This window comes from Uloborus diversus, chromosome 8, assembly GCF_026930045.1.
Source record: "Uloborus diversus isolate 005 chromosome 8, Udiv.v.3.1, whole genome shotgun sequence".
In the NCBI taxonomy this organism is placed as follows: domain Eukaryota; kingdom Metazoa; phylum Arthropoda; class Arachnida; order Araneae; family Uloboridae; genus Uloborus; species Uloborus diversus.
The window spans coordinates 116,715,315-116,733,425 of NC_072738.1; the positions used below are offsets into that span (position 1 = coordinate 116,715,315).

Consider the following 18,111-nt stretch of genomic DNA (forward strand, 5'->3'; position numbering starts at 1 on the left):
GATCGTAAGAATAATGCAACTCTAATGTAAATTGACTTCAAACCACCTTTTCGTTCGGTAAGTACCCTCAAACATCAAGGTGGATCCCCACAAACATTTTTTTTCCAACTGCAGCAGTAGAACTATAGCAATTATAGCAGTATATATTAGATACCGTGGGAATAATTAATCCTTTATAATTTAACTTTTTTTCATTTAAGTTTTTAGAAAGCCTACAAAGTTCCGCAGTGGTTAGGCGTTGGCTTCTTACATCCAGAGGCGCGGGTTAGAACCAGGCTGGCTATTTTTCAAGAAGCAGAAAATCATCAGTCTCCACGCCATATGTTTATATTGTATGAGAAAGAGCCCTTGAGTATTCGTTTGGCTTTGAATACGATCGGTAAAATTAAATTCCATGTACAGATTCGCATCGTTAGTGCTCAGGTGCCTCCATCTGGTGGGGAAACTGTTCATCAAAATTATCGTGGTAATGACTATACCCCAATAGAGTTACCACGTGAAAAAATGAACTACACTATGATTACACTAGGACAGCGAATTGTGAGATCCTAAAGGCGGCCCTATTATTAAACAAGCAACATCTTTTAAACAAAAAAAAATCGATAGAAATTATTGACTAAAACTGTAACAGTCAACATATTGTGCAGTGCAGTAGGACGAACTCGCAAGAAAGAGTAGGTCATAAATCGATTCAGTTAGTCGGACATCCGTTTAATAGGCGTTCGGATAATCGGCACTTCTTTGCCTATGATTTCAACTATTATCTATGTACTGCTGGATGGAGATCTAACTTCTTCCCTGGGCAGCTAACTGCTGTTTTTGATTCCCAATCATATTCAATGAAATTTTTTATTAAGTCGGATCATCTTCATTACAAATTCTATTTCGGGACGTTTGATGACATACAGGTACAAGTGCTGTAGCGAAGAAATGCAAGCATTTTCTATTCTTCAAACGAAATACTGACTTCCCGATTCATAATCAACTTCTTACTTTGCAAATTTTTCTTTGTTTAGAGATAAAATTATAAATTCAATAATATTGTATAACTTTAAGCGTGCAATTTCACAAGAAAGAAATTGAAGTGAGAGAACTCATAACAAAAAAAAAAAAAAAATCTCTCAACATACGACTACGAATCTGAAAATTATTTTTTAAAAATAAATAAACAAACAAACAGAAAGTAACAGCACCTTTCATACTGTACAAAGGTAACTAATATATTACTAGTTTTTCTGAAAGAAATATCTTTAATTGTTTGAAAATAAGAAAAATAAATAACTCAATGAAATTAAATTTAATAAAAACAGAAATTCAAACTTTTTCCACCAAAAATCCAAAAATTTTTTGTGACAGCAAAAAATTGAGAAAATTGTGCAGATTCTAAATATATTCTTGTTCAAAAAACAGAATGAAAAAGTTATTTATAAAAATCAAAATACCATTTCTGTTAGCTTTAACATTGACGAAAATAGACTGGACGAAAACGAAGTAAATTCAAAGTGTAAATGCTTTTATAGTTCAAATGATTTTTATTGTTTACCAATTTAGGTTTGAAATTGTATGTTGAGAGAAATATGGTTTTATAATTATGTTCTTCAGTTTGTTTCTCGTAAAATTGTGCTCTTAAATATAAGACAAAATTGCTCAATCTTTTGAACAAAAAAAGTTTGTTCGAATCGGAGTATTCCCTCTAAAGGTAGTAGGGGAAGATGCGCAGAGAAACGGGCGGACCAACGCATCATTTTCCCCATCTCAAATCCTTGCTTTAATTTTTTTTTAAATATTTCAATATTTATTTAATTATCTATTTAATCTTTATTATTTTTTACCAATATTTTTATGATACATTAGGCTTTCTTTAATACTTTTTTTTTGAAGGGAAAGTCGGCTACAAAAGCAAAATATCTCATTTCTGCAATTTATCAGAATTAGTAAAAAAAGTCCATAGTGTTCATCCATTAGTAATGAGCATAGCGCGTCATTAGTTATGAAGAGTCGCAGAGACCGGATTTAAGTAAAATAGTAACAGATAGTGTCCAAAAAATTGAGATCAATTGTAAGTTTTCTTTTCAGTTCCTATTCGCTATGAAAATTTTAAATAAAATTAAATTGTGGCATTAGTTTCAATAAAACGTTTTATGAAGTGAATGATAAACATACATTTTTACAAACTTCATAGAAATAGTTTTGGTTGGAAAAAAAAGGATCTAGTTAAAGTTATTTATTTACTACAGATCAATTTTAAATTTCATTTCTCAGCTTATAATTTAAGCCCAGATACTTGGCTGGATATTCTTCGAAATACAGTTTGCGGCATTGTGCTGCTGACCCAGTGGTCGGAAGTAGCGACGCTACGGTAGCAGCTACTTCTTTTAGTGTTTGTAGTGCAGCGCACTACTTAAAAATAAAAATAAAAAAAGGAGAGTAGCGAGTAGTTCGATACAAAAAATAGTAGTTTGTAGCGATTTCTGAAAACTACTTTTAAATAAAATTAAAAAAAAAAAAAGCATCAGTGGCGTAAGAAAGGGGATGTTGTCCAGGTCTGGACCCCTTGCTTGAAGCTCAAAAGTAATTAATTAGATCCTACTAAATATAACTTCCTATAAAATTAATTCCTATGTAAAAATTAAAGTTTTCTCTTCTGTTTAAAAGACGTTTTCCCCGTCTAATCAATTTTATGTATATGTATGTCGATGTACAAATTAAATCAAATTATGACTGCTTCTATTTACTCTTTTCAAGTAGCCGAGTTGTAAAAAAAATTGATTATTTTAACTCTTTAATCCTTTTTTGAAGCGAATATTTGTAAAAATGGTTTTGAAAGGAAGGAAAGAAAGAATAGATTATTCTTAGTAGTATTCCAAGTTCAAATGAGCTAATTTATTAATCTCAGTAACTTTTCGAATTTTTTTGTTCTATCCTCAAACGGTGTGAGTGTATGCTTTTTATTTATTTATTTTTTAAAAAGTAGCAAAGTAGCGACAGCATTTCAAAAGTAGTTTGTAGTTGCTACATCTAAAAAAAGTTGTTGTAGTTAACTACATTTGCATTGAAGTAGTTGTAGTTGTAGTTCGAAACAAAAAAATATAGTTTTTCCAACCACTGTCTGGCCCATCGGAGGCATTATGTTCGTAAGATCTCTGTAACAATGTGCTTTTCTGTTAAATTACATTCATTTACAATTCATGAAATCAGCGACGGATTCAAGGGGGGGGGATCATGGACCCCCTAAACGGTCGACAATAGTACCCGTCTCCATAATGTTCAAACACTTTATGAATAAAATGTAAACGATTTCAGTTGTCTTTCAATTCATTAATTATTTTTGAAAATAAATATTTGAAATGCCACTTCTTTCCATTGCTTGTGAAATTAATTTGTAACGTTTATGCCTTATTCGTGGTCGGTTTGTGCTTTTTATTAACACCTGAGCAGTTTCGGAAATTTGTCGTGCTCAAAACTCTTATTTCATTCAGGAGGGGGGGGTCATGGGGGGTCATTCTTCAGCGTGATCCTATAGAAAAGTAGTCTGAATCCACCTCTGAATGAAATCAGGTCTTAGTTTCTAACAAAAAGCAAGGGAGCCTCTTGTAGTTTTGAGCATGTATTTTCATGCATAAAAAACCTGAATTCTTTGAAATTTCAAACAACTGTAAAGAAGAAAACGAGCTCAGCTTCCGGAGTTTCGGTGCAAATTAATAAATGAAAACAGAACATGTGTGTATTCGTACATAGAGCAGTAATTTCAATCAAGGAAGCTATCGAATAGCAATATTGATAACTTCTTCCTTAGTCTATAAAAAATGAAAAGAAATCGGAAACAACGTAGAACAACATTTTTTTTAGGAAAGTCATAATAATTTACCTTAAAATCTGAAAATTGAAATATTTTGCTACTGTAAAACTTCCTTAGCTACTTGCAATAAACTAATAAAGAGTATTGAGAGATTTTTGTTAACATTTGCCGAGCGGCATGAAATATTCATTGATTATTCGAGTTATTATCTAAGCATCAAGGCATAATCCGCTATTAGGTGCCTTGGAAGTAATTACTTGATACAAAAAAGGACTTAAAAATTAACAATGTTTTGCAACAAAAAAGGAATAAACTACGCCTTTGGAACATTCGAATGGAATCAACAAGAGGATTGTACAACTTCACACAGTACGTGCCATACATACGAAATTTTAACCCCTTGTTGTAATCGTTATGAAGATCTTAACTGTTGTTATATATAACTCTTTATAGACCCCTAAACCTATAGATAATCTCTTTTAGTGAAGTTATGCATAGGGTTTATTATTTAAATGGCTAAAAATTTTAAAATTTATATTATACGTTCTCCTGAGAAGTGCATCAGTATATAACTCTTCTGTATTTTAAAATTGGTTTAGAGGAATCTTGAAAACTTTTCTATGATAAATTTACGAGGGAGGATCGCTTTACTCCCCGGTGCTTCCTCCAAAAAAGTTTCTTGACCCATCTCTGCTCCACTGTAGTAAAATAGGAGAATAGAAGAAATGTAGGAAAGCCTCAATAATAATAATTAAGAGCAATTTTTTAAGTACAGTTGAACTCCAACTATCCGGATCGCTGATTATTCGAATTGCTTTTAGAATTTAAGGAGAAAAAGAAATTAGGGCAGAAACGGTGCTGCTTTTCGCAAAATAATGATTTTGTCCATGAACGCTATTATCCTCGACTTGTAAGTGTGACAAACATGTAAAAAGTTTAATTTTTATTTAATTAAATAAAAGCTTTTTTCTTTTCTTCTAGAATAGTTTTTTTTTCTCTTATTATAAACATCTATACAGTAGTTCGTTACAATTAACCTTGTTTGGAAAAAAATTCAATTATCGGATTTTTGATTATCCGAATGGGGTCATGTCCCAATTGATTCCGATAACTGTAGTTCTACTTAAGATTATTGTGTTATTACAAATCTTAATATGCAGTCGTTTCCGATGCTACTAGAGACAGACAACTTCCGATAATGCAGCTAATAGACCACCCCCGGCGCGGGGGCGAGGAGAGGGAGGAAGTGCCTCGGATGGCGCGTAATAAACACAGCGCTTAGAACCTTTCAATTATGATTCGTTAAAAGCGGCAATGCATTTGGGTTCATCCCTCTTTTACTGCTCCCCTTCCATCCCACCCATAACCCCTTATTAGAAGTCAAACCGTCGCTGAAGGATCACTTCGCTGCAATTCCTGATTTAATTTCGGAGCTCATTCGCTTCTGCTTTTTATTTTCGTTTTTCGCATTTGGATAAAAGTGCCTTATAAAAAGAAGGAGGAGGGACGCGATTTTTTCATTGTTTAACGAGTGGTTTCGGTCCTTGTCCTCTTGTTCGTTATCTTCGCTTTTGACACAATCCTCCTTGAAAGCAAGGAAGAGAGGAGCAATTTGTGTTTTGTTTTCGATTAGAAATATCGAAGCAAACACTACTGGTATAGTGTGGCTCTTATAAGTTGAGCAACGACTTTGACATTGTTTACCTCTGTTTCGGGTAATAGAGAAGAATAGTTGGATCTAAGTTAGGTTACTTTCAAGTAGTTTTGAAACAATATTTCAACTTAAATCCGCGCAACTAAAACGTTTCATTTTCACTGAAATTCCCAAATACAGGTACATGTCATTGTCAGGGTTAGGGTCATAGCTCTACTAATCAGAGCCGCACTATAGAAGTGATTTGCGTGTAGGCTTAATTGTTACAGCAAATCCCAGTGGCTTCCGCAGATCCAGGTTCGATTCCCGAAATCGGCACTGTTGAAACAGCTTCTCCTCCTTTCAATGAGTCGATAAAATGAGCATCAAGCGTGCTTGGGAACTAAACCCTGGGGGTTCCGGTTTCGTCTGACCACCTAACCGGAACATCTGCCTTTGCACCCCATAACCCTGGGTCACGAAAACTGAGACTAGTTAGCCTTGGTTTCAATGGATTGTTCACGAGTTTACTTTTGGAAATCAAGCAAATGTTCAATAAGTGTAACAATAGACTTTTCTTCTCTGACTTTGCAAAAACTAATGAATTCTAAAGCTAACGCAGAAAACCAAACTTTTAGTACATATAACTGATTAATCCTACAATTACTTATGACACAGAGACTTGGACATAAAACTAAAAAGTATGAAATAATATTATTAACATAGGAGAGAAAACTCTTTTGGTCCAAATTTGGACCACAGAGGATGATACCTGGAGGAAACAATACAACCAAGAAATTCAAAAGCTGCTCAAAGAAAATTGCGTAATAACTTATGTAAAATCGAAAATAATTTAATTTTTGAGAGATTTTTCAAGTGAATAAAGGAAAACTGAGGAAGAGATGGTTGGTCAAGGTTGAAGGGACCCAAAAAGCATGAAAGCAACAAATTGGGGAACTGGAAAACGTTACAGATTGATTTTGGACCATAGCTGTTAAGGAGGCCATATCCAACATGAACATAGCTTGAGTTACACTGTAAAAACGATTCAGAAACGTTGTTAAAACCAGTCGTGAACCTTCTACAAAAATTGAATAGGTTTAATGTATTTGATTACAACCTTCCTGGTTTACCAAGAAAGCTCCAGAAGTATTAGCGCAACCATGGCAAAGCTACGCGAACAATTGCAAGCAAACATATTCCTTGCCTGCAATTCCTGCCTCGCAAAGCTGCAGCTATCCAGTGACTTCTTTGCTCCCATTGGGAGCTTAGTCAATTCAGACAGACCGTAACGAAACTGAAGCCGATACACTTAAGAAACATGCCCAGTCAACCTTTAAACTGGTAGCAAAAAACATTTTTCACACCAGTGAAAAGTCTGCATTCGAGCATCTTTTAGCAATTCAGGAAACGTTTTTGCGAAGATACTTGATTTTGCGGGGAAATAGGGGAAAACCTTTGGAATCCCGAAACGTTCCACGGAAATAACCAGTAACGTTTCGGAATTTTTTTACATTGTAGTTATGTTTATCAGTTGTTTGATCGAACTTCTCCTTTTTTCGATTAAAAGCAGCAAGATAGCCTATATCAAGCAGTGTAGTAGGAACTGAAGCATTAAATGTGGTTTTTCTACAAAACTGACGCATCGTAAACGCGAACTACTTTGACCCACATTTTGTAACTTTTCTCATCGTATTCTCAATAATTTTGTAACTATTCAGACTTCCAAGCTGTAGAAACCTGTTTTACACATCTAGAGTTCTCTTAATTTAATTTTTAAGTGCTGATTACTTTGTTTCAAAATATTATTACCCTTTTTAATTGTTTTTTATATGGGCCAATGTTACCCATACGTTTGGGTTACTTTCGCCCAACGTGGTTTACCCTATTTAAAATGATTGTAGAACTACCTAGAGCCAAAGAAAGCCATGTGTTTACAGGAAAAACTTGATTTTAAAGTTTTTTTTTTTTTTTTTGCTGCCAAGTTTGAGTCGCAAATTTTTGTCTTAAGGCAATTTAAAATTTTTAAAAAATGTGTTCATACCTACAATGTCAAAAAGATGTGTAACCTTACTACGTAAAAGCGGTGGCAGCTTAGCTTCCTCCATAGCAATGGAGTAACTTAACTGATAAAACTGGTGTAACTCTCATACGTTACACCAGTTTTATCAGTTAAGTTTCTCCATTGCTATGGAGGAAGCTAGGCGCCGGAATAAGGTTACACAAAGTGCAAAATGCTGCCACCGTAATTACGGAGTAAGGTTACACATTTTTTTTTTACAGTATAATCCTTGTCTCAGACATTACCGACACGGAGAACTCATCTTTTCAACAGTTTCGGAGATTGAATAATTTTGTTAAGATAACACGATTCGTGAAACAGGTGATCTTGAATCTTCGGTCATTTCCAAAACTGTTTGGTACACTGTAAAAACAATCCGAAACGTTACTGAGTATTTCCGCGTATCGTTTCGGGATTTCAATAGTTTTTATCCACTTCCTGGAAAAATCAAGTATCATTGTCAAAAAGTTTTCTGAATTGCTACAAGATTCGTAACTTCGTTCATTTCAGGGATGCGGGGTTGGATATTAACAGTCGGAATCGAACTGATTTTTGGGTGAAGGAATCGGAGTTAGGAGTCGAACACTAAAAACGATTCAGAAACGATCTTGGAAAATAATAGGCAGCTGATGTGTCCAATTTCTTCCAGTAACATATCTTACAAAACTTCCTCTAGACTTCAGTAACCTTCCTGAAACTATGCTGGAAGTTTCCTGTTTAAAGTCATTCGCACACTGTAAAAAAAATTCCGAAACGTTAATGAGTATTTCCATGTAACGTTTCGGGACTTCAATGGTTTTTATCCACTTCCTGGAAAAATCAAGTGTCATTGTCAAAAAGTTTCCTGAATTGATACAAGTTCCACGACTGAAGACTTTTCAATGTTGTGAAAAATATTTTCAGCTCCCAGTTTAAAGATTAACTGAGCGCATTTATAAAGTGCATCGGCTTCAGCTTGATTGCGGTTCGTGCAGTCTAATAAGGCGTCCAAAGGGCGCAAATCAGTGTATTGACCATGTAGCCTTGAAGAATTGCAGGCGAGTAAAATTCCCGATACTTGCTTGCAATTCTAGCGTAACATTGCTCATGTTTGCATTACTGCTTATGGAGCTACCTTAATAAATCAGGAAGGTTGCCAAGCTATTTTATATACCAACCTAAGTTTACTCTAAAGTTCCAGAAACACGATTGGCTTTAAACGGGAAGATTTCTAAATTTTAGTGGAAAACATTCCTGGCTTTTGTAAGGTATCTTACTGGCAGAAATTGGGCACATCAGCTGCCCATTATTTTCCAGGAACGTTCCTGAATCGTTTTTACGGTGTACGTTCCATGCTTTGAACATTAACTCCTTCTTCTCTCACATATGAACAGTTATCCCTGGAAACCCGATCTCATTCCATTCCACAATAACAAAATTTCGTAAACTTTCCAACAAATTTAACATTTAAAAAAATGTGTAAGAAGTAGATGGAACTGGATCAGCGTTTTCTAAACCTCCACAGCAACTTTTAGTTCCTCTTCATCATCTATAATAAAAACCATGTAACTGAGCCCTGATGATTTGAGTCTATAATCGCCCTCTTAATCCGTTGCTGAAAATTCCTGTTTTTTCTTGTGTTTTTCCTGTTTGGAGTTTTAGTTTTAGATTTTCTTCTCTTTTCAAAATATCTGTGGCGGATTTTTTCAAGTTTTCATGCTAGGCCAAAGTAGGTCGTTATTTTTAGGCTAGGAGATATGTCGTTATTGTAATTTTTTTTAAATAAAAACCTTAACAGAAATGTGAAGTACAACTATGCCACTGCATAAAGTACCGAATAGTGTAATCGTAAATAGTTACTACTTAAACTTTTAGCTGTTATAGGACTACTTCTACACTGTAAAAACGATTCAGAAACGTTCCTGGAAAATAATAGGCAGCTGATGTGCCCAATTTCTTCCAGTAAAATATCTGGGAAAAATCAGGAGCGTTTTCCGCTAAAAGTCAGTAACCTTTCTGAAATTAACCTTGAAACTTTCTGAATAAATGCGAAATCTCCCCTGTTCAAGTCAGTCATATCTCTAGAACCTTCTCGCAAAATTAAGTAGGTTTAGTGTTAGTGATTAGAACCTTACACATTTACCAAGAAGGCTCCATAAAAATCAGAGCGACCGCGGCCAAAGCTGTGCAAGAAGGAACCAGCCATATCTCTTACCTGCAGTTCCTACCTTGCAAAACTGTAGCCATCAATTGACTTTTTCGGTCATCATTAAGAGCTTAGTCAACCTTAAACACGCTCATTCAATCTTTAAACTGGTTGCTAAAAATATTTTCCACAACAGTGAAAAGTCTGCTCGCGTGCAACTTGTAGCGATTCAGGACACTTTTTTCTGAAGATACTTGTTTTTACGGGGAAATAGGTGAAAACGTGTGAAATCCCGAGACGTTCCACGGAAATAACCAGTAACGTTTCGGATTTTTTTTACAGTGTACATGTAAAAGTCTGAGAGGTTATCAAACTTTTAGCTGTTATAGGACTATTTCTACATGTAAAAGTCTGAGAGGTTATATAAACATATGTTAGCACAAGGAACACAAAATTCGTACTATTGCACCCTTGTTTAGAACTATAAAAGTGCTTCACACATTACTGAGTCCTTGAGGGTGCTCTCTAACGGATTCTGTCAAAATAAGTTTCAGAACTGCTTCCTCAAGGTTTACAGAAAACGTTGTATTTTTTTTTTTTTTTTTTTTTTTTTTCAATTTGGGCCAAAAAAGGACCTTAGGGCCAAAGTAGCCCTCGTTTACGGTATTACGCTTTCCCTAAGAATTCAAACCTCTAGCTTTTACATTGAAAAAAATCATGGTAAAGAAGTGTAATTTAAGTGCTTCCTGTGAGAGATGTAGAACAGTATTTCAAAAAGCCTCTTTTACATAACAGAATGCGTCAAGACGTACATTGTACATCTTAGCTTGCATTGGTTGCAGAATATTCAAATTTAGACCGTTTAAGGAAAAAATCAAGAAACCACAATGAGATGGGGAAAAAGCTGTTCACAGTATCGCACTCAAACAGGGTAATAATTTTTGAAAATAATTTTCACTCTTAAATTCAATATGAAGCTGACTACTTATCAAATGAGAAATATTTGTCACATTTAACCATTTATTTATTTGTTATTTCATTAAACATAATTCATCACTCTTCTGTAGGGGCGGATCCAGAGATTGTTTTCAGTGGCCAGCGTTATACCACCAACATAAAGTGGTATCAATTAAGCAGGGGTTCCCCTTCCCCCCATGGTACCCCTCATATAATACGAAGCCTACCCCCCCCCCCCCCAGGATGATATCAAAACTCTTTCAAATTACACTCCTCTTCTAAATTTTTTAATGACGGAATATGCGCCATGGATTATATTCCCGCAAATTTTCTTCAAAAAGTCATATTTCTTTAAGCAAACAGGCTGCGCTCGATACATGTGATTTGAGATAAAAGCAGGCCCGACTCTTGGGGCAGGCGGCCGTCTAGGGCGGCAGATTTTAGGGGCGGCGAATTTCGAAATTGAAACATATTTTTTTTAATTACGAATATCTGTTTCAGGGTCAAAAAATTCACTGCTTTAATGCTAAAATAATAATCATAATAATTTAGAGTGGTTGGTTGGTGTGTGTTTGGATACGCAAAACATAGTTTGGAAGAAATTCAATTAAATTTTAGAGGCGGTAAATTGCGTGATTGAAAAGTCTTTTTAAAATATTAATACATGTTGCAATGCCATAAGTTGCACTAAATTAATGTTAAAAAAGATAATTTAAAGTGTGCGCCGTAGCTCGGATATGCAAAACCCAGTTGGGAATTTAACTAGGAACTCACTTTAATTTTAAGCACTTTACAATTGTTTTTTTTTTTTTTCATATATTACTATTTTATATTATTATTATTATTATTATTATTCAATGGGAGGTGGGCGGCACTTGTAAATATCGCCTAGGGCGGCAGAACTACTAGAGCCGACCCTGGATGAGAGAGTAGTCTGAAAAAGCTTTAAGCTCATTAGAGATGATTGTTCCTTTGAAAGTTAACAAAACTCTCAAAATAGCAATAGCTCAATAAACGAACTCAGTCACTCCTCTGAATTATGACCTTGAAAGGAAATACCAGAGAGAACTAAGAAGAAAAAAAAGGTTAACATTGATTCCATTGCTATTTTTTATCTAAAAATTTGAAGTTTAATAAAAATTATATTAAAATTTTTGTCACAGGGGGTCAGCTGACCCTTTGACCCTTCCCTGAATCCGCCCTTGCCTTCTGCAATTGTATTGGAAACGATTTGAAACTTTTCTGAGGCGGTCACATGACTTCGCTCCTAACATTTTTCAGAAGGAACAGAATCCTCCCCCCCCCCCCCAAAAGGATATGTTCATGTTTAGTATGTACATATTTAGCATCTTTATTTTCAAACTAATTTACGAGACATTTGGGCATAAAATAATTAAGAGTAGTTAAATTATGTGATATGATATTTCACTTCCATTTGCCATTGTAATTTATTCTTCCATTCTTTTTTCATAATGTTTTCATTCGTCAAAATCTTGGATAAATTTGCCTCGGGACCAATATTTAAGCTTGCAACCCTTGTAAGGAGCACATCCGTTGCCCTTTCTTCTTAAAATTTAATGGAACTGTTTTTTTTCCCCCAACTAATAAACGAGAAAATATGTGCAACAATTGATCAGGGTATATTTTTCATATTCTACGAAATTGCTGTAATTATTTTACTTCCCCAATCAAAAAATCTGAGTTTGGACGTACAAAGAACCCTTTGTGAAGATAGAAATATTTCCTACGTAAAGTGGCAATTTCTCGCGCCTTTTTTTTTTTTTTTTTTTTTGAAGATTTTGAGAAACGACGTACAAGAAAGCGGTAGCCGACGCACGAACAAGGAGACATTTTGTTTTTCCAACTAACATCTTTGTGCCGTGGTGCCCGTAAATCTACGCCACGAGAACGACCGTAAATTTAGCAACAACTTTTTTTCACCACCCTTTCTTGTTGCTAGCACGAGTTTTTTTGTCTTTATTTGCGAGCTCGTTATTGAACTTCATGGGGCAATAAAGATTTTTCATTCTTTTTTCGTTCAATTCAGAATGAAGCTTGAAAAATAGTCGCTGGTGATTGTTGCGATACTTAAGAGACGTCAAATAAATAGCTTTGGAATCTATTTTTGTAATGGTGGGAAAATCTCTTAGTTGTTGGTAAATTAATTTCTTTGCTGCTTCAAACAAGTTTTTCTTTTTCGTTCAATTTATTTTAGTTTAACCTTACTGTTACTGTTTTCCTTTCTTTTCCATTTAGTACATATGGCAGCTAAACAGTATTTTTTCCTATGTTTTAAAGCGCTTATAATTTAAATTAAAAATGTTCAATTATTGTTAATCCCTTTTTATTGTTATTTTTTACATATTGATTTAATTATTTTACGCTTAATCAAAAATGCCTGCGTTATCGGTTGAAGATGGCAAATTTTGGGATTAAGCTTGTGACGTTAGCCGATGCATAAAAAAGGATTTTTAATGAGTTTTTTTTTTCTGAGTATTCAAAAATTTTTAAATATATTCCAACGCTTTTTCTGAAAAACCACTTTTACTCAAAACGATGCAACGATACACTAAAAAAATTCCGAAACGTTACTGGTTATTTCAGTGGAACGTTTCGTGATTTCAGAGGTTTTCACCTATTTCCCCAAAAAATCAAGTATCTTCGCAAAAAAATTTCCTGAATTCCTAAAAGATGCACGAATGCAGACCTTGCACTGGTGTGAAAAATATTTTTTGCTACCAGTTTAAATATTGACGGAGCGTGTTTATTAAATGTATCAGCTTTAGATTGTTCATGGCCCTTCCAGATTGACTAAGCTGCCAATGGGAGCAAATAAGTCACTGTATAGCTACAGCTTTGCGAGGCAGGAATTGCAGGCAAGAAATATACTTGGTTCTTGCTTGCAATTTTCGCGTAGCTTGGCCGTGGTTGCTCTAATATTTCTGGAACTTTCTTGGTAAATCAAGAAGGTTCTAATCAAATAAATTAAACCTATTTAATTTTTCTAGATAGTTCACGACTGGTTTTAATAGGGGAGATTTCTTAATATTTCAGAAAGGTTACTGACTTTTATCAGAAAACGTTCCCGGTTTTTGTAAGATATGTTACTGGTTGAAATTGGGCACATCAGCTGCCTATTATTTTCCAGGAACGTTTCTGAATCGTTTTTACAGTGTAAGCAAAGGCATGCGCAATCAAAATCTTGTTTATACTAGCGCCAACAGAAAAACCCCAAGATATTTTCTGAAAAACTACTAACATTATAAGTGAAACAACGAGAAGCAAAGGGGTGAACAAAAAAAAAAAATTAATACTGCAGCTTTTTTTATGAAGTCTAACCTTTTATCTGTAAAACTGTTAACACGGAAAACGGTACAAAAAGAGCAAAGTGGGTGAAAGGGACAAAAGAAGTATCTTAAATTGAATTGATGCGAAGTTCGAATCATTCAAAAGTTGAATTACATTGGCTTTCACATTAATCTTGCTATTTTTTTTTCTTATTCAAGTTGTCACATGTTGTATGTTTATTTTAACAGTGCTATTTCGGATCATTTTACTAGCACTTCTGGTGTTCTGCAAGGCTCTAATTAAAAACCTTTGTTCTTTATTTTATTTATTAGTGACCACAATAGGTTATTTTATTTATTAATGATATAAATTACTGTCGCGATTTAGATGTTTTTAATATGCCTACTAATTTAAGTGTAGGTATTTCAACTTTTTAAAATGCAAAAATAGACAATATATTTATAATTGCTTCTAGTTATAATTCCGTTTTTATTTCAATTGCCACTGTAATTGAATTTTTTTTCTGTAGTGTGCAATATTTTAAAATAGTAAAATAACTATGAGAGTTTTCTTTTAGTATGTACCTATATCCTCATTTTGGTACTCGGTAGATCGTTGTACTTGTCGCTCTTTTGTTGCCAAATAATATTAATTGGTTTGATGCATTAAAACTAAAATTTAATTTCGAAAATTTCAAACTTACGTGCAGTAGAAATCTGGGGAAAAAAGCGATGGCCTTTGTTATCAATTTAATCTCTGAATTATGGGGAGATACTCTGACACAAACCAATGTATTATAGCGTGAAAAATCAACCATTTTACAGAGGAACAGTTTCGAATGCATATTAATTTTAATATTAGACGTTTTAAGGTGGTCAATTTTAATTAAAATTCACACTATGTTTTCCACTTTCGTCGTAAGTAATCTCAATACAGTATTTTTCAACGAATTATTCCTTTTTTTTTTTTTTTTTGGTGGATCGGAGGAATCTTGGCGAGAGTTTAACTAAAAATGAAAATGTTCATTTTTTATTGCAGAGCCATCTCCCTTTTTAAGTTATTGTTTTGAGTTTATTACAATTTCATTAAAAGAGTTAGATGTTTTATCTATAAATGCAATTGTTTTCTATACAAACCTAATATACACAATATCATATTTTCAATGCATGTTTTGTGAACGAAAATGTGAAATTCGAAAGCCTTTTAAAACATTTTATTCAAATATAATGAAAGAAAACTTCTGATAAAAGGGAAACAACAACAGATCATTAATGCGAAACGAAATTTCATTGAAAAAAAGACATAACATGCCTCGAAGTCAGACAGTAAGGAAATAACGTCGCTTTTTTATTCTTATTTCAATTTCAAGAGTACTTAGACGAAACGAAAACACAAACTCCATTGAAAAATTCCTATCATCAGTTTTCTTCATATATTTTTAAAAATTTCTTTTAAAGTTGCAATGGAATCAAGACATAATAGTAATTTTAAATGAATCAAAACTGAATCCTTACCTTTCCGTAGCGAGTGGCATAGGAACCTGTTAGAAGTGAATGGAATATAATAATGGTCTCGTCCAAATCCCAGACGAACACCCTTTCTAGGTTATTCTCTGGATCCGGACTTGGATTGTTTAGTCTTCTACCTCGTCCTTTGCCTGATTTCCCGCCTAAAATAACGGAGAAGAAAAATACTTCAGAAAATCTTGAATACTTTTATAGTATTGTTTTGTGATGTATAGCAAAAAAATTCTTCCGAAGAGTCAACGTTTCTTAGCACTAGCGCACCCAGAATTATATAACCTATAACTTCAGAAGGACTGGGTCCTTGTGCAGTAATGAATCATAAAGAATGCTTTTGCAACGATTAAGTTTTTATAAAACCAAAATCAGGAATCAAATTGCGCAATGATTTTACAGAGTTTCAAGAAATGGATTCTCAACTCATAAATATAAGGAATACAAGTTTTCTGTGTTAAAAATGCATGTAAGCTTTAGATTATGAATGTATGATCTTGATTATGAATTATGATCTTCTAATTTGACAAAAAATTATCTTGATCAATTAAGTTGCAGCAGTTCGTATAAAGTTTATAAGTTCAGAAATTATTTTAGTTACCTTTCTTCGTTGCACCGTTGCTTGTTTCTAGTTTCACTGGTGATGTGGAGTGGTTATTGTCAAGTACATATTGAGAAACATCTGCGAAGAAATACTTATCTTAATTTCATAGTTCGAATACTTTCAAACGGTTCACATTATAAAGGAGTGAAAACTAAATTAGTGAAAACTCTAAAATCCACTAACATAATTGGATTTAGAAACATATTATCTAAGTCAGAAATGATGGAAAAAGTTAAGTCCCAGGTACACTTTTAAAATAACTTAAAATGACCAAAAGAAGATAAAAGTTGAAGAAACTAAGATTCAAGTTTGATAATTTATCAGATTGTAACGAAGATGACGTTTTTTGTGTGAGTCTAAATGAAAAACTTAAATGCTACATTGAAAAATGTACTAAAGTTAAAATATAAGTTGCCGAATTATAAAAAACCCTGAAAGATACCTTGGTCTAAAATTTAATAAAATTTCACTAAGCTAAGGAATTCTGAGACCGGAATTTACCACCATGGATCATAAAGAGGACAAGTTAGGCTTTGTGCAATCAAATATTTAGGCGATTTATCAAGCGAAACAATTCTGCTAAAATCTAAATATAAATTGTTGATTTTAGACCACGAAGCTACAGACTGGTTCATCTTCATCAACGTCGAAGCTGTTCTGAAATTCTTGGCTCAGGTAGTAAGAGGTTCCGTCGTTACTACCACTTTTCACATTAACACGCCACACAACGTGTTCACCTCTCACAGAGAAACGTCCTTCGTGAATATAAAATGCTATTTCTCTATTTATTGCGCTTATGAGGGGCGCTTTTAGCACCTTTTTTGCACTTCATCAGTCAGCGTCAACTCGTGAATAACTGCAAGTGACTGGCGAGCTGTTTTCGTTGGAGACCATCCTGGCCTGACGCTTCGGCTTTCTCAACGACTTCATTGTCGAGCCCCGCTTTCAGCGTGGCTGTATGTCTCTGCTGACAGATTCATTGCGAGTTTTGTTTTAGGACAGGCGTTTTACTAAGGAATTGAAGGCATAAAGCTCTTGGCTGAAGAATTCGTTGAAAGAATCTCGTTTGATTCAAATGGTTCTCGGATTCGTGGGTCTAGAAGTAATGAGGCAACAATAAAGAGTATTTAGAGAGCATTTTTATTGAAATCAGTGGCTTAGAGAAAGTGGCGATAGAGAACAGAGAAGGGAGGGGGGGTAAAATCCCTCCTTTGATGAAACAAAATTTATAACAGTACAACGCCAATCAAAAGATGTTTTTTCAGAAAAGAACAATTTCTATGGGTCTCTCGCTTTACCTATACTACCCACTCTACCAACCATTTCTATATTTATATCTATATCTACCTATCTATCTATCTATCTATGAATTTATATCTATCTATCTAAATATTATACAACCTCCTTACATTCGAATGAAGTATATGGTCCTTCCATTTCGGAAAGATAAGATTTGTGAATGGAACAAAAAGAAAACATCGAAAAGCATTTCGAATTTTGTGGAACTTCCCAAACCCGTATAAAAGCCATGTGGCATTTGAATGGGAGAGTTAGTTTTGCTTTTTAAACTGTCTGAGCCGTTAGCTCCGTTATTGTGTGTATTAGCCTTTGCGTTGTGTTTTCGCGTATTTGGATGTAAATACGTGTGTAACCGTTGAGTTTATGGTGTTAATTGATTATTTGCCTAATTTCTATGGTTGATTTAGCAGATGTAACTACATTTCCTGTACATAGCTGTAAATAAATCTCCTGTGCTTTTCTCAAGAACTGTGTCGTCATTTAGAGAAAATTTGAAGTTGGCACCGAACGTGTAACAATAAATTATGACCCCCTCCATGAAATTTCTCGATATGCCATTGATTGAAATCGTTTTTATAAATGTTCGAAAAAGTCAACTTTAAAAAATAAATAATGTTTCATTTGGACTAATATGTTAGGACTTATGTTAGGACTAATATGTTAGTCCATAATTGGACTAATATGTTAGTCCATAATTGGACTAATATGTTAGTCCATATATATAATGTTGTTATTCAAAACGATTACGTCCAAACGTTGATGTTTTTTGAGCGATTTCATCCTCAAGTTTCAACTGTCTTCCATGTCTTTTGCGTCTTAGTCACTGC

The 18,111-nt window shown here is 34.1% G+C and overlaps 1 protein-coding gene across 1 annotated transcript in view; it reads right to left on the minus strand.

The window, feature by feature from the left end:
• LOC129227394 (eyes absent homolog 1-like) overlaps positions 1–18,111 on the minus strand; it is a 155,123-nt gene that overhangs the window by 33,027 nt on the left and 103,985 nt on the right. Inside the window, exons 11-12 of the mRNA XM_054861945.1 lie at positions 15,983–16,063; positions 15,379–15,533 (exon numbers count right to left, since the gene is read on the minus strand). Coding sequence (XP_054717920.1) covers positions 15,379–15,533; positions 15,983–16,063 — 236 coding nt within the window. The remainder of the gene's footprint in view (positions 1–15,378; positions 15,534–15,982; positions 16,064–18,111) is intronic.